At 42.6% G+C, this 21,328-nt stretch overlaps 1 protein-coding gene across 8 annotated transcripts in view; it reads right to left on the bottom strand.

Moving 5' to 3' along the window:
• The window catches only part of RIN2 (Ras and Rab interactor 2), a 70,743-nt gene that overhangs the window by 15,179 nt on the left and 34,236 nt on the right, over positions 1 to 21,328 (bottom strand). For all 8 annotated transcript variants that reach the window (XR_014550914.1, XM_083624445.1, XM_083624443.1 and 5 more), the window contains one exon: positions 16,872 to 18,005. Coding sequence is in view for 7 of the 8 variants with exons in the window: in XM_083624445.1 (XP_083480571.1) it covers positions 16,872 to 18,005 (1,134 nt within the window). In the remaining variant the exon portion in view is untranslated. The remainder of the gene's footprint in view (positions 1 to 16,871; positions 18,006 to 21,328) is intronic.

Genomic DNA, 21,328 nt, shown 5'->3' on the forward strand with positions numbered 1-21,328 from the left:
TATTTCTTGTATGACTGATGTCCAGAAGAGTTGGATTTTGGGACATTCTCACCACATGTGGAGGTATGTGCCTGTGGAGGTGCGTCCTCTCCAGCATTTTAGTGAGGTTCCTGGGCATATGAGCACTAGTTTCTGTGGTGTTCTGTGCATTTGGTTCTTACTTTCTAGACTGGAGATGGTGTTAGTGAGGGTTTCTACTCTGGAGGTCAGGTTGCTGATTATTTTCTTCAGGGGAGTCACTGTGTTCTTCAATAGTTCTGCTAGTCTCAGTTTCATTTCCCTCAGGCCTCATTTTGTTGTTGGGTTGTTGTCATCCTGGGGCTATGTTGTGGTCTCTGTGCTTTGATGTGCTTTCAAACTGCTAGCTGGGACCAAACAATGGGAGCTCACCCCGTCGTGGGGCCTCGAACCGCCCACCTTCTGATCGGCAAGCCCTAGCCTCTGTGGTTTAGACCACAGAGCATAAAAGTGGGAGTTGCTATTGAAAGTGGATGGCGAGATATATGTATGAAGGTGTGTGATATTATTATTATTATTATTATTATTATTATTATTAGTTGGGCAGGAAGGAGAGAGAAAAGGAAGGGGATGGGGGATGAAAAGAGTAGGTATTTTATGAGAAAGAGAGAAAGAAAGAAAGAAAGAAAGAAAGAAAGAAAGAAAGAAAGAAAGATGTTGAGGTGGTGGTATCTGAAAGTGTGTGTGTGTGTGTGTGTGTGTGTGTGTGTGTAAAAATAAAAAGTATATATAAAAAGTGTTTTGAGAGGGGGGATAATAATGGGAGGGCAGGGGGGAGAAAAAAAACCCTGTCATTTCCCCTCTATTTAATTTAAAAAATGAGAAATAAAAAATATACCGGTAAAAAGAGGAGGAATTTAGGGTGGAAGCTGCCGTCCCAGGAAGTGGCCTTTGTTGGTTCAGGGCTCCTTTATGGGTGCTGCCATTTTAATTCTTGAGTGTTTAAAAAATAAAATAAAATAAATGTATTAAAATATTTTTTTAAATTTAGAAAATAACTTTTTTGGATCCTGTGTCCATTTCCAGTCACCAGCGGCACCCCCTGCCAGCAGGGGGGACCTGCACAGTGCCCATCTTCTCCCGGGCGATACTTTTTGTGTGACTCCCTGACAGGCCCTGGCCTGCTTCCGTCGCACCAGTCACCAGACGGGTCGATCCCAGTCCTGGTGGAGCTGAAGTCGTCGTTGTCGCGGGTTGGGGCTCCACACAGCCTTCTCGACCTTTGCGTCACCTGGGCAGCCCAGGACTTCCGTACACACTGCCCAGGCTTGCACCCCAGAGAGGTCACTTTGGTGCTACTAATGCAGCAGTTTGACTTCATGGCTGGAGGCACACTCCATTGTCTCTCGAACAGACGGATGCTAACAACAAGTCTCGCAAGTACAGCGGCCCCATTGTCAAGTGTTTGTTCTCAGCACTTTTGTCAGGGTTTGCTGGCCTGTGCTTTCATCATCTTTTTCTTTTTAAAAAAGTTGTATGATGTCAAGCTTAAACATCCGTACGTACCATTTCTTTCCACTGCTAAATGGCCATGTATACAGTAAAATAGAAACATTATGAGCTCAGACACAGAAGCAGAAGGAGACCAATGATTTGGCCAAAGCCAAGCACATTCAGCCTCAATGCTACACTCAACAGCAATCCCTCAACTCTACAGAAAACAGTGAACAGCCCATCTCCTCACCTGTGTTAGAAATTCCGCGGGTGCCAGGTGCATTTTGCTACTGGTGCAAATCCAGTTGTGAATACAGGGAGATTTATGGGCGCCAAGTTGGAGACTGACATCTCCATTGAGCCAGCTGACTCTATCATCACATCAAGGAAAGTAAGTGCAGGGCTGAGTACAGATATATTTGATGGCAGGTGTCTAGTCCCCTCTCCAAACTCCAGTAATAGGCTGTGTATGTAGCCACGAAAAGATGGTCATAAACATTAATTAACTGACAATATAATGGAATGACCATGCAACCCACTGCAGAGGCAGAATAACATCCATTTTCAAAAACCCAAAGTGCAACTTCTAACCATACAAATAAAAACAAAACATGGAGGAATAAACAGGAGGTAAATGTACTTTTGTAAAATACAGTGGTACCTCGGGTTACATACGCTTCAGGTTACATACGCTTCAGGTTACAGACTCCACTAACCCAGAAATAGTACCTCGGGTTAAGAACTTTGCTTCAGGATGAGAACAGAAATTGTGCGGCGGCGGGAGGCCCCATTAGCTAAAGTGGTGCTTCAGGTTAAGAACAGTTTCAGGTTAAGAACGGACCTCCAGAATGAATTAAATACTTAACCCGAGGTACCACTGTATACGAATTATGGATCAGTATGAAGATATACATACTTTCCTTGAGAATTCAAACTACCTACCCCATCTGAAAATTGAAGGATGCCACATGAGCAGTGATGCACAACTCCCATAGGCCTAAAGGGATTTGTTATGAACCAGTTCCTTAGTAAAATGACACACACCTCTTTGGGATTAAAGAAGCACATTGGTGTGGATGGAGGAAGTGATTCTGCAGCAGGAAGCACTTACACATGACACATGGGCTTATGAAGTCACTAACAACCACTGTAAAAAGCATTAGGGGTGACAGAGTTGCACGTTAAAAAATTGAAGAAGGAATTGTTGTAGCCAGCTTTTAGCTCTAAAAATTCATCCTCCTTCCACCCCCACATACAAGCTGCTTTGCAGCTAAAATCTGGGAACTAAATGCAACACTGTTTCCCAGCTTATGAGCCTAAGATACACAATACAGGGTCAATATTTGTAACCTTGAAGTAATGTTTGCACACCTAAGAGATAAGCACAAAGGCAGCCCTTTATCAGCTGTGCATAGCTTGGCTTCTTCTAGGCCACATTCTTTCAAAATTCCTGACACCTTCTCCTAAACCCAGGGCTCAACTTTCCTGTCTCTTTGTTAACAAGGGGAAAACTGCCTCCTGGTGCAATCAGTGCAATGCAAATGGCAGCAAAATGGATGGGACAACGGCTTATCCCAGGCTGTATACAACACAGCACTAAGTGGCTGATGCTTAGCAGGTTTCATCTTTGCACAACTGAATGTTCCCCCCTTTCTTTCCCCCATGAAGTCCCTAAATCTGTTCTGAGAGTCTCCCCCAGCCCTCTGGAGCAGATTTGGGGATGACGGGGGCATACACAGGGTGTGGTGAGGGAAGTCCCATTGTGCCATCCTTTTTATTTAGCTCAATGCCCATTTGTTATTGGGTAGCATATAAATATTTTAAACTAAGTGCTCATCCACAAGTCCATTTGCCCTGCCACTTTCCCTCAGGAAAACCTGTGGTTTACTGCTGAATTGGAACAAATGGCAGATTTAGAGGTAAAGAGCAAGTTTTCCAGGGGAAAGCTGCAAGGCAAATGCAAAACCACTTGGCCCCGTGCCTAGAAAGAGAGGACAAGCAGGAAACAGCTCAGACCCGTGCTCTCTAGGCATGGGGCACTTCAGGACATCCGAAAGTGAGGACAAGCAATAAGTAAATGTAGGGACTGATGGCTCTGGGAACTGGAAAGAGATTTTTTTTTTAACAGTCCCATTATAATCTTTGGCAAAGCTGTGGGCTTATTAGACCTTACTCCTTCCTTCTTTTCTCTTCTTTTATCATGCTTGACTGCTTCTGAGCAGCAAGATGTTAATATCAGACAAGGAAGAAATAGTGGCTACCTTGCTATAAAATTCAACACATGTATGAGAAAAGTCGCCCAAAAACTAATAGTACACAGAAACATCTGTCCACAGGCCTTCCAATGATTTTGTTGGCAAATCTACCGTATTGGCCTGAATATAAGCCTCACCTTTTCTCCAAATTCCGACCGTGAAAAGCTAAAGTGTGGCTTATATTCACGACCTTAAGGTATGCAGCCAGGAGTGTGGGGCAAACAGCGCCAGGAGCATGGCAAAGCGGAGCCCGCCCTGTACATAGCCCCCCGTCCTCTCCCCCAAGGCCGGGAAAGGAGAGAGCGAGGAAGGGGAAAGGCCGCCAGCAATGCAGTGCGAGCCCCCCCGCCCCATATGTGTGGGATGTGAAACACATAGTACAACATTCCTAGAGTGGACATGCTAGGGAATGCTTTGTATCACCCAGGAGATACAAAGCACCCACAAACTCATTATGTTTACTGGGAAGTCTCAAGTAGTATGTTTAGGTTTACAATCTCAAAGTATTTTTAATCACCACATACCTCTCTCCAATGTTATGACAGAAACTAACGAGGCAGATGAGAATAGTTGTCATAGATAATTTGTAATTATGTTGACCGACTTAATTAAAGCTGTCTTAGCCATTTGAAAGTGGAAAGAGGAAGTGCTTTGATAGGGTGAGCAGTTTCCTTGTGACTTCAGGAATGTCCATCTGCATCCTGTACTGAAACAGTCTTTTGCAATCTTTTCAAGCAGCACATTATTTTAATAAAAAAAAAATACTTGCATGATCTGCTACCATTAAAGGGGCTCCTGTATTATAGACTCACAGAGCTGGGGGGGATTCTGAGGGTTATCTAGTCCAACCTTCTGCAATGCAGGAATATCCGCTAAAACATCCCTGACAGATGGCCATCCAACCTCTGCTTAAAAACCTCCAAGGAAGGAGAACCCACCGTTTCCTAAGCTCTTACTGTCAGAAAGGTCTTCCTGGTGTTTAGTCAGAATCCATTGATTCAGGTCCACAGCAGCAGAAAACAAGTTTGCTTCATCTTCCATGTGACAGCCCTTTAGATATTTGAAGATGGCTATCACATCTCCTCTCAGTCTGCTCTTAACCAGGCTAAACATACCCAGATACCTCAACCATTCCTTATAAGGCTTGGTTTCCAGACCCTGGTTCATCTTTGGCCACCCTCATCTGCACACATTCTAGCTTGTCATTATCCTTCTTAAACTATGTCACCCAGAACTGGACACAGGACTCCAGGTGTGATGTGGCCAATGCACAATAGAGCAGGACAAGAGACCAGATGTTGATGCAGCCTAGAAGAGCATTAGCTTATTTTGCAGCTGCATCACATTCTTGACTCTTATGAAGTTTGTGGTCTACTAGGACCCCTAGATCATTTACACATGTTCTACTGGCAAGCCAGGTGTCCCCCATCTTATATTTGTGCATCTGGTTCTTCCTGCCTAAGTGAAATTCATGTTGTTAGTTTGGCCCCAGTTCTCGAATATGTTAAGGTCAACGCCAAGTGGCATTGGCTACCCCTCCCAGTTTTGTATCATTTGCAAATTTGCTGAGCATCCCTTGATTCCTTCATCCAAACCATTTATAGACATTGAACAATAACAGGCCCAGGACAGAACCCTGTGGCACCTAACTTGTCACTTTTGTCCAAGAAGATGAGGATCTATTAGTGAGCACACTTTGGATTCTATCAGGCAAACGGCTACAAATCCACCTAATGGTTACCTTGTCCAGTCCACATTCTACCAACTTCTCCACAAGAATATCATAGGGGACTATATCAAAAACCTTACTGAAATCTGGATGCACTTCATCCATAGCATTTATCTGATTCATCAAGCTTGCAACTCTATCAAAAAGAAAAACGAAAAGAGATTCATCTGGTGCTCACAGAACAACCATTTAATTATTTGTTGTAGGATTCATATTTTATTTTGGGATTTTGTTTTTATTATTTTCTCTCTCTCTTTTCGTTACATATTGGAAATCAAAAAAACTATTTTTAAAAATACACTACGTCCACTGATCCACCAAGTTTGTAACTCTATTAAAAAAAGAAATGAGATTCGTCTGGCATGACCCATGCAGGGTCTTCGTAATCACAGTGCTTTACAAAATCAAAAACAAAATACTAAAGCATTCTACACACACTCTTGACACTCAATTGTCAACATCTGCCACAGTGGATTTCCCACCTAGAACCTTATTCAAATGCACTATACCCTGCTTGGTTTCCCCACCTATTGGATAGGATGTTTTAATGTATTTCCCCCCTTCTACACTGCCTTGGTTTTAATGTGTGTATGTGGGATCTTTTTGTTTGTTTGGTTATAAGTCACGTTGGATTGCAACTTACAAATTAAATCAATAAAAAAATAATGATCAAAAAACATTTCAGTTTTAGTGGAGCAATGGAGACAAGTTTTTCCTACTGTCTGGGGACAGACAATTTGTGGTAATATCACAAATCGTATAGTCTATTTTTAGTACAGTGGTACCTCAGGTTACATACGCTTCAGGTTACATATGCTTCAGGTTACAGACTCCGCTAACCCAGAAATAGTGCCTCAGGTTAAGAACTTTGCTTCAGGATAAGAACAGAAATCATGCTCTAGCGGTGCGGCGGCAGCAGGAGGCCCCATTAGCTAAAGTGGTAAAAAGGTAAAGGTACCCCTGCCTGTACGGGCCGGTCTTGACAGACTCTAGGGTTGTGTGCCCATCTCACTTAAGAGGCCGGGGCCCAGCGCTGTCCGGAGACACTTCACGTGGCCAGCGTGACAAAGCTGCATCTGGTGAGCCAGTGCAGCACATGGAAACGCCGTTTACCTTCCCGCCAGTAAGCGGTCCCTATTTATCTACTTGCACCCGGAGGTGCTTTCGAACTGCTAGGTTGGCAGGTGCTGGGACCGAACAACGGGTGCGCACCCCGCCGCGGGGATTCGAACCGCCGACCTTTTGATTGGCAAGCCCTAGGCGCTGAGGCTTTTACCCACATCCCTAAAATGGTACCTCAGGTTAAAAACAGTTTCAGGTTAAGAACGGACCTCCAGAACGAATTAAGTACTTAACCCAAGGTACCACTGTATATCCAAAATCCTTTGCTTTTAAGGGGCCACCCCACATTTTCTTCAAAAACTTGCTTTGCACAGATAACTACCATAGTTATCAAAATTTCCAAAACTAGGGGGTTCATGGTTTGGCTTTTGAAAAACTGGGGGTCCTCAGTAATTAGCTAATTGGGAACCACTGGTCTAAATCACTGACCTTCTTGGGTTTGCCGATCAGAAGGTTGGTGGTTCGAATCCACACGACGGGATAAGCTCCTGTTGCTCTGTCCCAGTTTCTTTTTTTTTTTTTTTAAATATTTTTATTTTTCCATATAAACACAATACAACAAACATAAACATAGAAAAAACAAAAACAAAACAAAAAACATGTATCATTTCATATCCTAATTTCATATCCTATCTTCCCCGACTTCCTCATGCCTCCCCTTTCTGTATTCCAAATTCTTATCGATTGTTCAGCAAATCTTCCCTTATTTTAATTTAAATTTAGACTATTCTTCCTTATTTTCCTTGTCTTAACCATTGCTAATAGTAACCATTTACTTTCCAGTCCAACATCATTCTAACTTTCATTAACTTTGTGATATTTCTTTAAATAGTCCTTGAATTTTTTCCATTCTTCTTGCGCTGCTTCTCTTCCCTGGTTTCGGATTCTGCTCGTCATTTCTGCCAAGCCCATATAGTCTATCACCTTCATCTGCCATTCTTCCAGTGTGGGTAGTTCTTGCGTCTTCCAGTACTTCGCAATGAGTATTCTAGCTGCTGTTGTAGCATACATAAAGAAAGTTATATCCGTCTTTAACACCCCTTGGCCGACAATACCCAAGAGAAAGGCCTCTGGTTTCTTGGGGAAAGTATATTTAAATACCTTTTTAAGTTCATTATAGATCATTTCCCAGAATGCCTTAATCTTCGGGCAGGTCCACCAAAGATGAAAAAATGTACCTTCAGTTTCTTTACATTTCCAACATTTGTTGTCAGGCACATGGTAAATCTTTGCAAGCTTGACTGGGGTTATGTACCACCTATATATCATTTTCATAATGTTTTCTCTTAAGGCATTACATGCCGTAAATTTTATCCCGGTGGTCCACAACTTTTCCCAATCAGCAAACAAAATATTATGACCAATGTCCTGAGCCCATTTAATCATGACCGATTTAACCGTTTCATCTTGTGTATTCCATTTCAGCAGCAAATTGTACATTTTGGACAAATTCTTAGTACTGGGTTCTAACAGTTCTGTCTCCAATTTTGATTTTTCCACCTGGAAGCCAATTTTACTGTCCAGTTTAAACGCTTCATTAATTTGATGGTAGTGGAACCAGTCTCTCACCTTCCCTTTTAATTTCTCAAAACTCTGCAATCTCAATTTGTCCCCTTCCTTTTCCAAAATTTCCCAGTATCTTGGCCAGCTCTGTCCCAGTTTCTGCCAACCTAGCAGTTTGAAAGCATACCAATACAAACAGATAAATAGGTACTGCTGTGGTGGGAAGGTAAATGGCATTTCTGTGTGCTCTGGCACTTGTCTCTGTGTCCCATTACGCCTGAAGTGGTTTAGTCCTGCTAGCCACATGAACCGGAAAGCTGTCTGTGGACAAATGCCAGCTCCCTCAACCTGAAAAACAAGATCAGCACCGCACCTCATAATCGCCTTGGACTGAACTTAACTGGACAAGAGCCCATTACCTTATCTAAGTGCTTCTTAACCAACCAGTTAAGTTCTACTTAATGGTTCTTCTTTAGGAACAGCAGCCATGATTTTAGAAGATCAAGGAAGTCTAAAGTATGGGTGTTTTCATTCATTTTTGGCCATTTTTACACATTATTGTCAACTGCCAAATTACATGCCCTCATTGGGCATGCTGTAGGCTGTGAGGAAGAAGCCATAACTCCTTTGTAGGGAACAGTTTCAGGATGGGGAGGCAACAGACCTCTAACAACACTGGATAGTATAGACCGAGGGGTGGGAATCAAAGTCAGGGTTGGGGCTGGAGCAGCTAGTGTCATGAAGGCATCTAAATGATGCTAGGCCACACCCTTTTTAATAAAGAAACTTAGTATAAGCCACACTTTAACAAAAGGGAGCAGGTAGGCAATCATGTATACATTGTCACTGACAAAGAGCAATTGATTTAAGAGGGAAGGTCAAGTTTTCTTCCACAAATATACAATGAGAACAGAGTGCTTTTAGCTCTTCCAGGAATGAATTCTCTTAAGACTGCCATGCCAGAAATATATCACTACATTTATAAAATATATAAATAGACCAGCCTGAGTTTACCTCAGCAATGAAAATAGATGAAAAGTAACTTTGGGCAGTTGATCTTCACAATACCTAAAGCAGACGTATCTAGAAAGATGCAGAAAACAGGTTCTGCCCCCACCTGCCCCGAAAACCTGACTTAGCTACTCCTAGCCTTTTATCTTTTATTTCAACTCCACACTTGGTTATACTGTCAGCTGCCAGCATGGAAACAGCCATAGGACGCCTGTTGGGGTGGGAGAAGAAGATGCCAGCAATGGTGGAGATCACCATTAATTTCCTAACTGGGGAAAGCTGTTACTCACTCTGGTAAGCAGCTATCCCAGAGTCTGCTTGAGGCATACTCTGTAAAGAACAGCCATTGAAGGTTGGTTCCTAAAAGCTATTATGGCCAGACCCACCTGACAATAATACCACATGAGGGACTGTCTGGTGTGCAAAAATTCAAAAGGACACCACTGCTGCAACATAAAGGTAAAGGGACCCCTGACCATTAGGTCCAGTCGTGGCCGACTCTGGGGTTGCGGTGCTCATCTCGCTTTATTGGCTGAGGGAGAAGGCGTACAGCTTCCGGTTCATGTGGCCACCATGACTAAGTCACTTCTGGCGAAGCAGAGCAGCACATGGAAACACCGTTTGCCTTCCTGCTGGAGAGGTACCTATTTATCTACTTGCACTTTGACGTGCTTTCAAACTGCTAGGTTGGCAGGAGCAGGGACCGAGCAACGGGAGCTCACCCTGTCGCAGGGATTCGAACCACCGACCTTCTGATTGGCAAGTCCTAGGCTCTGTGGTTTAACCCACAGCGCCACCTGCGTCATACAAAGCTGCTATTTGCTAGAAAGCCAATCAGATAGTTTTGTTTTCTTTAAAAGGGGGCATGTTCCTTTATCTGTCATGCAATGTGATGCATGCACTGTGCAGCACTGAGGACCCACTAGCATTGCTGCCAAGTCACCAGGCCCCATAGAGCAGGATGTGCTGTTACCAAAAGGAAGTGAAAGCATTGCATCCCCACGATTGCTTGGGTACATGCATAGTGCACCTATTGGTTCACTGAGCAAGTATGATGGGAAGCAGCAGTGTATGCCTGCCACAGGCAGCATGAAGGCAAGAGTTTGGGCAGAATGGAGGGAGTAGGTGAGCAGGATGAAGATCGCTTGCAAGAAATCCCAGTACACAGTTTCAGGTATCTGAAGTGGTCTGCAGAATAGCACATGCAAACTCTGAAGTGGGTCAAAAGGGTTGGGAAAGCAACTTATTCTACAAGACATCTCCCTCTCCTCAACTTCAAGCATGCAAGGCTTTAGTTGATGTGCTAAACAGATCTGCAACAACTATGTATGTGCGCGCATCAGCTAATTCACACTGAGATGATAAATGTGTACTTGGTTGCATTGCTTCAGACAGTGGATGGAGCTGATATGATCTGACTGCTCCTTCTTGTGAAAAGTAGTAATAATAATAAAAATTAAAATCCCTGCATATAAAACAAACTATTAAGTCAGGGAAAAGCGTAGCCTTCATTTAAGCTGACTGAGGCTTGTGGTCCACTGAGACGGAAATGAGGTCAGGCTTTTGGCAGCCTTAAAATACCCCAAGCAAATCTTGGAGGCTCTGTGTATTGCGCACTTTGGGAAGACATTGAGATCTGATAACATGTGAATGGTTCAGAAGCTGGAGCATTTTGTGCTTCTGCGCTTTCTAAATATTTCAGCAATAATGTTAGCCTAATTTAGATGAAGGAACTGGGAGAACAGCTGAAAGGTATGTCTGGGTGATATATTGATATATTGTCCAAAACTGGTTTCAAGACCACATCGTGATAACCCTCTCAAAATAAATGAGCTGGCAATATCTTGTGAGTCATGTGTTTGTGCGTGCGCTATGCAAAAATAATGATACTGGAAAACACCAGGAAGTCAGCTGGAGTTTCTGCGTCTTCCTGGGTTGAATGAGCAGGCGCTCTTTCCTCCCTTCTCTCTCTTGTGTGCATGCGTGTGCCTGAAAGCAGTCAAAGAAAGCATGGTTTTGTGAAGCTAACTGATGCTGAAGTTTAAGGAAGCACACACCCCACCGCTCTGGCTCACGTGAGCCAGCATGGGGGCTTGCTCGGCTGTAGGCCTGGGAGTTGTATCTCGGCTGCTTCTTCCTCCTCACCTTACTTCCTCCTTATTTCAGACATTGTGATTTATCAGTACTGTATGTCATGATATTCAGCTGGTGATATATCACAATGTTGAAAGCCAGACATCGCCCAGCCCTACTGCAGGGGCTCTACAGGGTTTCAGACAGAGGTCCCTCTCAGCCCTACCTTGGAAAATGAACCCAGAGCCATTTGTATGCATGGTATGTGCTCTCTCTCTGAACTATGGTCCTTCCCAAGTCCCTCATAGTAAATGAAGAAAAATAATGTGAAAACAGCCTGAAAGCAGAGTAAAGAGCTGTTCATAACATAATCTTTTATCAGACCGGCTCCCCATCACTGCACTCTGCTAGCAGCTCTCTATGCCAGGCAGGAACATCTTGCCGTAAAGGTCAGTTAACCGCAATCCACTGTTGAGTTACTTATTTTAGAAGCAACCGAGGTGAACATTTCATAAAAGACTATGGTGTGGTGATGGGGAGAAATAGGAAAACTTTTTATGTTTAAGTAAGACCTCTGGGTATAGGGCGGTATATAAACTCAATAAATAAGAATAAGAATAAGAATACTCAGATATGTAGTTATGTATATTAATTTCAAAATAGTTCAGTTTAGCTATATTTCATACATATTTCATATATTTCACATCTCTATTTGTTTGATTTCACTGGTATTTTCTTATGAATATTTTATACTGTTCTATTTAATCAGCTGATTAAGCGATATACCACCTTTGTTTAATAAAAAAGGGGTTGTATCCATAACTGCATGGGCACCATTCCACTTGCAAAGCAAGGTTTCTCCTTCCTCACCTCCCCACCCCGCAATCTGCTCCGAGGGTCCCCCAAGTCTCTGGAGCAGAATTTGAGGGTGCAGGCAGAGGCTGCAAGGGAGATGAAGGGGAAGCTCTGTTGCACACTTAGAAATCTGTAGCGGTGCTGCAGACAACCCAAGGTGTTTATTCATTTCCCTGATGGATTTGTACCATCAGAAAGAGGCAAAAGCGACATCTCTAGACATGGCGCTGCTGAAAATAATATAAAAGGCTGAAACACATTTTTTGGACTTCGTTTGGAAATCAAACCATCTGGCTCATCTCAAGGCCAGCTCTGAGGTTAATATTTGTGTCTCCTGGAGTGATTCTTGGTGACTGTATACATGTGAAGAAAGGGCTGGCAACTGACTGAAGTGTTTTTAGACAGTTAAAACATCATTTTAAAAGCAATGGTTATATCTAACAGCTGTATTACTAAAACAATTTGCAGTAAAATAATACAATATGAAACTCCATTTCTGCTTCAAACATTCATTTAATTTAAGATGACCTACTTTTCTACTCTGCCATTTTAGCTGGTACTCTGCTGGGCACCAAATTTCAAATACACTAGTTTGTTAACATTTGTAGAAGCCAGGAATTATTATCCCGTTCTATTTATTTATTTATTTATTTATTTATTTATTTATTTATTTATTTATTTCCAAATGTATAAACTGCTCTACATTCAAAAAATACCTGAGCGGTGTACAAAACTAGAACAAAAAACCTTAAAACATTGTTAAAAACAGGAAACTAATGATAATTAAAAGTTGCAGGAATAAAATGGCCTAATTCGGGAAGGCTTTAGAATAAAGAAAAGTTTTCAACCAAACCTTGCTGAAAGACAGTATGACAATACGTCATCATACACTCACTTTACTTGGCACAGGAGAAGGCAAAGAAACAATTAAGGGCTTACTCTTCACACTATCAACAAAAGCAGCACAGCCAAAATCACCAGCCATATCTGCACAAAGTAGGCCTCCAACACCAGCATTAAATGGCTGCTGGAATGAGGACACATGCTCACATTAGCACCTTGCATTCCCTGAAAAGTTTTATTCCAGGCTGAAAGCAGGCTCCCACTGCAACTCCCGCCATTTGTGTGTGGATTAGGCACAGGAGCAGTGCAAGCTGGAGTAAGGTAAAGGTAAAGGGACCCCTGACCATTAGGTCCAGTCGTGGCCGACTCTGGGGTTGCAGCACTCATCTCGCTTTATTGGCTGGGGGAGCGGGCGTACAGCTTCCGGGTCATGTGGCCAGCATGACAAAGCCACTTCTGGCGAACCAGAGCAGCGCACGGAAATGCCGTTTACCTTCCCGCTGGAGCGGTATCTATTTATCTACTTGCACTTTGACATGCTTTCGAACTGCTAGGTTGGCAGGAGCATGGAGTAGCTAGTGGGATATGTCAGAATGGAGGTGTGAAATTGACATTCAATCCATAACCACACCTGGATCGATGTGCACAGTGGAATTATGCAAAAACTTCTGGCTCTCCAGATATTGTCTGAAAAATAATGACTGGTGCAGTATAGGGGCTTAGAGTAGGGACATCTCAAGTTGGCTATGAACCCTGCAATTCTAGATCTGAAGATATGAGGGTAAGAGCAACATGTTCAAAAAGACCTTTTCAAGCATGGAGGACCTGACTATTAGCCACACTTACTAGCCTGAGTTGGAGTTCAACAACATCCAAAGGACCATAGGTTCACCACCCCTGTTCAAGAGTGCCCTTCCTACAATATAACATAGGAATTTGGGAAGAGGGGTCTCAAAGAAATTTATTGCTCAGTAAAGACTTATTTGCATTCTTCATAAGTAATTTTAATAAGTAATTTTAAAGGAATTTGCTGCTCCATAATGGCAACTGGTTAGTGTGGCTTGACATGAGACAAACTGATGGGCCTATCAAGGGCTATGATGTTGCATGATGTTCCCAAGTTCCCAAGTATGTGTATGGCAACTGCTTTAGATAGTAAATGGCAAGAGTGGCTGGCTGCTTTCGAGTCCAGTTTGTGGGCTACACAGGGTCACCTGGTTGGCCATTACTGGGACTGGATGAGAAACTAAAGTTTATGTGAAGTAGATGGTACACTAAAAAAAGCAAGCTATGTTAAGTATTAAAGTATTATTACTATTAGGCTCCTCATTCTTTGTCCAAACATTAAACAACTGACATCTAGTTAAAACCTTTCGATTTTGTCTCACCCTAAAATCTTTTCCTACATTACTAGGGAACAGGTATCTGGAGGTTATTTGAAGCAAGCTTAGTACTGAAGGCATCACAACACCAGAAGCAAAGCTGGAACAAATAAGAAAATGAAATACCACAGTTTAACCTGTAAATAAATGCATGCAATTGTTTTTCTAGCTTTGACTTTTATTTTTGTGCCCAGGGTAAGTTTGAAATGGTGAAATAAATTGAGGAGAAAATGTATTAGCCTGGTGTTTGTTCTATTGTCTGTTTGGAATGACTCAATCCATCCGCCACATAAGCGCTGTGCTTAAATCAGCAAGATCTGATGCATCTGCTCTGTTGTGGTTACTTGCAAATCTGAAGACTGGTGAAGGCAGCAAAACTGCTCTAAAACTTGCCACTCTGCATAATGAGAGATTGCTCACAGGCCATCAGTTGCTCAACTAAACTCACCCAAACTAAAGCACAATGCTCCTCCACATACATAGTCATTAGCATATGAAAAAGTTGTCATTTTAACAATCCACCAAAACCAACATAGTTTAAACCACACCCTTGCAGGAAGCAGCAAAAGTCCAAACAAACACAAGAAAAAACTGATATTTCTTTGTGAATTGTAAAAAGAGCATGCTGCTAAAAAGCAAGGTTAAAAGTTTTAGAGCACTGCAAAATCTTTGATATACAGCATAGTATCATAGAGAGCCACAAGACTATCTTGAGTTTCGGGAGAAAAAATAATCACAGGATGTTGTTTCATTGGCAACATATCCCCTTTACACTGGATCTACAATGAGTCATACTTATGGAAATAGCTACTCGATTCAGGGCATGCCAAAGTTTCAGTACAAAAACACTTAACTACTTTCTTTGGGAATGGTTATCAGCTAGCACTGAATGCAAATTCCTATGCTGGATACCCAACAGCATATGAGAACACCAAGTCAATGGGGAGGAAAGCAGTTCGATGAAATGAGCTCACATGGAAAGTATTTTGCCTGAGGGAGGTACATCAGGAAAATAGCTTTCAGTGTTGCTTTTTTGGTTATTTAAATACCTATAACACCGAAGGCACATAAAGATGGGCAGAAACAATATCTTAAGGAACTAACCTGCATTTTCATACCACATCCCCTCTGTCTTTCCAAAATGCTTATATATGCAACACAGAGCGAACAGGATCTGAGGAAACCCTCTTCTCTCTTCCGTATGAATCTTAGACTTGCATAAGAAATGGTCCCGTTTAAGTTCTGGAACTGAGCTCCAGGTGCCCTTGACAAGAAGAAAGTGAGGGGAGAGCCTTTTTTCCAGTGATGGCACCCAATCTGTAGAATGCCATTCCCCCACAAGTAAAAGAGGCCCAAACCCTTTTACCATTCAGTAGACAAAATTAAAACCATTAAAACTCTGGTGAATAAATAGCTTACACTTTGAAATTTTATGGTATTGCTTAAATTTCCCTCTGCTTTAAGTCTTTCTAGAAGATCTTAATTATTTATTGTTCTGCTGCTTTTACTGACTTGTTGATTTCTGTGCACTGCTGAAAAAATTAAACAGAAAAGCAGTTGAATGGGCAGGGTATAAGTAAATGGTGGTGGTGAAGAAATATTTTAAATAAATAAATAATGTGTTGCTGTCCTGCAGTACAAAAGCAAGAACATAAGATGCTACATGGAAAAAGGAAAGATATTAAATATCTGTGTTTAGAAGATGCTTGATTTTAAGTGACTGTTAGTAAGCCATGCAACCGCATCTCACACATGTTTACACACACACAGGGTTGCAACTGTGCAGCACAATCCTGTGTTCACTTGGAGATAAATCCTGCGTTCAGTGGGGCTTGCTTCCAGGTAAGTGTGCACAGGACTGCAGTCTTAATCCTTTAAGATCAAACGTCAGCTTCGAGTATATTGTATTTCTTTCTGGAAAAAAGCATGTGCAAATGCAATGCTCTATTTTTCCCTCTGTCCCCCCGCCAGGTCTAGATTGCAAGTCTCTTGGGGCAGGGTCCTGACTTTTACTTAGGCTACCTTGTGAAACTGATGGTGTTGTATTGAATAAATCATGTATTTCATGAAGTGCTTTTCTGCCGGGACTTGCCATGAAGTTGTGACAGTAAGTGTCACATTTTTAACCAGTGCTTTTCTTCGGGTGGGGTGGGGTGGGATGGTGCCGGTACTGCATAATAACAATAACCATAATTTTATTATTTATACCCCACCCATCTGGCTGGGTTTCCCCAGCCACTCTGGGAGACTTACAGCTTATTTAAAAACATAATAAAACACCAAACATTAAAAACTTCCCGATAAAGGGCTGCCTTCAGATGCCTTCTAAAAGTTGTGTAGTTCTTTATATCCTTGACACCTGAAGGCAAGGCATTCCACAGAGAGGGCAGCACTACTGAGAAGGCCCTCTAACTGGTTCACTTGAGTACCCCCAGAAAAAAAGCACTGGTTTCATGCAAACTTTCCTCCTGTAGGCTTTGTTTTGTTTTGAAGTATACGGGATTTTAACTAGGAGAAGCAACTGGAACTCCGACCATTAACAGAAGACCTGGACCTTTCCAACAAGTATGGAAACTGCAACTACAAGGACAGCATGTTTTCACTTTTGACAGGTGAGGAGAGGCAAACAGACCAGAACTTGCTTACCTATTTGGTCTTCTGGAATCAGGGACTCAATTGGAGGATCCAGTTCAGAGCTCTGAGACAAGTAGCTCTTGACTTGGGTCATAAACTGCCGAATAGTCTGAAGCATGTCTGTGCTGGAAACATGGCACTCCTTGTTCTCCTGCAGGAAGCTTACGTAATCCTGAACCAGGCACCCAAAATAGGTGCGCTTATCTCGAGACATCTCTGCTATTTTCTTGATCATCCTCTTCTCTGGGGTCATGAAGGAGCTGAAAACTCCGCTCACTTTCCGCAGCTGGGATTTAACAATTTTGGGAAGCACAAAGGAGCTAGTCCTTTTTTTTTTAGGCTTCAAGGGTGGTGCCATGCTCTCCTGATCGCTTTCCCCCTCATACTCTTCCAGGCTGCTGTTAGTATCCCCATCGTAAGGAAAGAGCGGCATGCTCCGATCAAAGTCAAGCGAGTCAGAGGAGGATGTGGAGAGGCTCATGTCGCTTAGTCTCTGCCGGCCTCCATTCCACTGTACTTGTGACTCAGAGTGTGCAGCTAAGCTCTTTTTGCTCTCTGCAAAGTTCTGCTGCTGAGGCGGGGCTCCACCTGGAATGTGAGCAGCTTCTGAGCCATGCACTGAGTTATGGCTCGGTCTAATTACAGCCGAGCTTTTTGCACTGCTCTCTGCTTCTAAAGAGAGCGCCTTCTTCTTCAGGCGAGGAGGTGGGACAGGAGCAGGCGTCTTCTGCAGCAAATCCAAGTTCCAGTTTTTGTTGTGGTCGGCAGTTTCCGGCAGACTTGCCTGGTTTATATTCCTGGACAGCTGAGGGCTTGCAACCAGGCTATGAATAGAAGGTGGGGGTGGCCGAGGTGGAGGGGAGTGAGCCCTCTCTGGGCAGTTCACATCTTGAGTTCTTGGGCACTGTCTTTTCAAATTTCCACTGACATCCTGGCTATGCACTTTCAAGAAGAGAGGGTTAATAAAACACAAGGCTCCATTGGTCTGGCTGCATTCCAGCTCCGAAGGCGTTCTGGTTCTTATAGAATGAACTCCATTTATGAGGCAGAGCTGCTGGGAGCCTTTATATATGCTGTCTGAAGGCAGAGGCTTCTGGACGAGGGAAGGATTTTGCAGTCTGTTGTTAGCTGGAGAACTCCAAAAATCTGAAAGTAATTATTTGGTTAGTGTAAGAATGCCAATATTATATAGCAAGTGATCAGAACACTCTGCTCAACAACATTTGTGCTCAAGCAAATAGTTCTTTGACTTTCCGTAAAGGGCAGACCCAAGACATTTTGGGCACTGAGGTGTGAAATCCAAATGTGGCCCCTCCTTCTTCCCCTCTGCAACACACATGTGCACACACAGCACAGATGACCTGGCAGCTCTCCTGCACAAGCCTCAGTTCACTTGAGCAGAGTTTCTGCAAAATAACTTTCTGCTAGTCCCTTGGTCAGACTTGCCTGTTTACCTCTTTGGCCCAAATCTGCTGCCAAAGTTTGGATTTGGATTTGAAGAGTTTGGATTTGATATCCTGCTTTATGACTACCCGAAGGAGTCTCAAAGCGGCTCACATTCTCCTTTCCCTTCCTCCCCCACAACAAACACTCTGTGAGGTGAGTGGGGCTGAGAGACTTCAAAGAAGTGTGACTGGCCCAACGTCACCCAGCAGCTGCAGGTGGAGGAGCGGAGACACGGACCTGGTTCCCCAGATTACGAGTTTACCGCTCTTAACCACTACCCCACACTGGCTCTCAGGTTCACCACCTCTCTTCACCTCATGGCAGACCTGCCTATGTTTCCAAAAACTAAGTTTCTTAAAGTATATGGGGGGAGGGGGGCTTCTGAAGAAACACCCCTAAGTGCTTGGGCTTGAATATACCATGGCAGGTTATCTTCGCTTGTACCAATGATGGCAGCACTACTAAGAAGCAGCCTTCTACACAGACTTTCTCCTCTCTTGGTGAATTAATTCAGACATCACTCCAAAGCACTGCAAATGAGCAGGCAGCCCCTGGCCTAGAGCGGCATGTCTGCTTTCATTTCTAGATGCAGGGGCCTCAAGAAGCAGAAAAATAGCTGTGCCTACGGTTTGTCAGTTTACACCAACTGATTTGCTTCCTTAATATGAATTGAGATTGTGGCTTTAAATTATGCTGTGGGTTAAATTCCCAAACTTTCCTTTGATCTGTCTGTCCATAAAGAGCATATGAGGTGGGATGTTAAAGGATCTGCAATTAGCTCTCCCATAGATTCCCCCCGTCAAAAGTAAAAGCAGCCACAAGAGCCCCCCCCCCCAATCAGACAAGAGGTCTGGCCTTGGGGAAGGAAGCTCAATGCCATTTTCTAATCTGAATTACTTCTTTCTTTCCAAAGATGTCTGCCTCAGGGGGGAAAACATACAGAAACTTGCTTGGCACCTGTGATATGTTGGTATCTCACAGGGCGAACAACATCTTGGGGTGTGCTTAGGTGCACATTCAAATTGCAAAAATAGCACAGCAAGGGAAGGGTTAAACTGCCCCCCCCCCCCGCCATGTTGCAGTTCTATTCAGATCTTGCTACAGGGCTGATTTTACCCATTTTTGTGGGGGGAGGGGAACCTGCAAGAGAGCCAAACCATAAATTCTGCAGTCCCACCTCAGTCTGGCCACTAATCTCAAAAGAAATTTATTGTTACAAGTCAAGTCATACAACTTTTCCATCAAAGTTGCTTTGGAAATCCATCTTGCCCCTGAGGGATTTTGAAACTTTATATGGAAGACTCTTTTGAAAGGGCTCCACACATAACTGGAAAGAAACGAAATGAAGGCTCTTTTCTTATCAATTCCTCAGCCTGGACCAATCATATCCTCAAATTGCATTGTGAAGGTACACATGTGAGTGAGCCAAGACATATGAAAAAGGCTTTAAAAGTGTACATATGCTGAATTAAACCACATGTCTTAGTTACATAAACAGAACACATTCCTAGGTGTTGTAACTTACTCAAGTACTGGTCCAACTAAAATCCTGGGAGCTATACATACTTGCACCAGAGTTATAAATATGAACCTCTTTGGAAAATTATAATCTCTCTTTGGGATGGGGCAATCGCTCTGTGGCAGAATGGCCAAGTTAAGGCTCCAGCACCAGGTAGCTGGGAAATATAATAATTCAGGCTGCCAATCAGAGGGGATGCTGAACTGGCAGTTTCAAAAGGAATCCCATATTTCAGTTTATGGCATTCAAAAATGGCTCCAATTTTCGGAGGGCTAAACACATTAAGCACAATCCTGTGGAATAGGATAAATATCACATCTAGTTCTGTTTATCCCTTTCCTCATAGTGGTCAACTATATGCCTTTGGGGAAACCCACAAGCAAGGCGTGAAAGCAGTAACTTGCTCTCCTGCAAATGCCACCCAGAAACACAGAATCATTCTATTTAGGTCCAGTGACTAATAGCAGGTGACAGTTCTACTTTTCATAAATTTATCTAAGCCCCTTAGCCATCACCACAAAAATTCCATCATACTGTATATATTGCACAGAAAACTCCAATTTCTGTCTGACTTAGGAACATCAGTGCCACCAACTTTAGTATTATGAGGGATGGCGAAAAATCCTCTCATTTTTTATCCAAATCCATGGGTTATTTTATAAAACTCTTGTCATCCCTCATCCTACATGAGTAAGTACATCTATAACTTGTGTGTGTCACTAATACTATGGCATATCATGTAATCATCTAGACGGCACCCTGTCTGTACATATGGAATTGTGTTTACTCCCATTTACGGGTGATCTGGTCTACATGTTTTTATAGCCAAATTCTTGTTAGTGGAAGGCAGGGATTTTATCTCAGCTTTCCAGCAAACAACAAATTCCACTTTTCACCTAAAAACAGAGAGAAGCAATTTTCCCTTAATCAGCCAATGACTAAGTCTCCTCTATCAATCATCAATGGAATGTATCAGCCAATGATCATGACTAAGTCTCCTCTATCAATCATCAATGGAACGTATTTCTTTACACTTAAATATTTTTCACATCATATAAATTTAAACATAATCACTTTGTTTCTGTAGAATGACCTCCACACTGAGGTGTGTCTCACCCCAACTTTTCATTGTTGGGTAAAAACCCAATGCTTACCCCAGACTTTCATTTTTATTATGTTTTTAATTGTGCTACATATTAGAACTATTTTAACATTTTGTTTATTTATTATGTATTATTTTTTATATTATCTATTTTTTGTTAACCATCCTGTGACCATTTATGGTATAGTGCAGCATAGAAATCGCTTAATAAAATTAAATAAATCACTCATAATCATATCCTCCCTCATTTCCCCAATTCCTCTTGCCTTACTGCCAATGTCCCTTTAAAGCTGTCCCAGCTTGCAAACCTATGCAGTAACTGGTTGTCTTCATGTTGATGGAATGTTACAGAAGACTGCTGAAAAGAATCTACTTTGGCTTTTGAACACTCTCTGCTTGGTG

The sequence above is a fragment of the Podarcis filfolensis genome (assembly GCF_964270895.1).
Source record: "Podarcis filfolensis genome assembly, chromosome: 7".
In the NCBI taxonomy this organism is placed as follows: Eukaryota; Metazoa; Chordata; class Lepidosauria; order Squamata; family Lacertidae; genus Podarcis; species Podarcis filfolensis.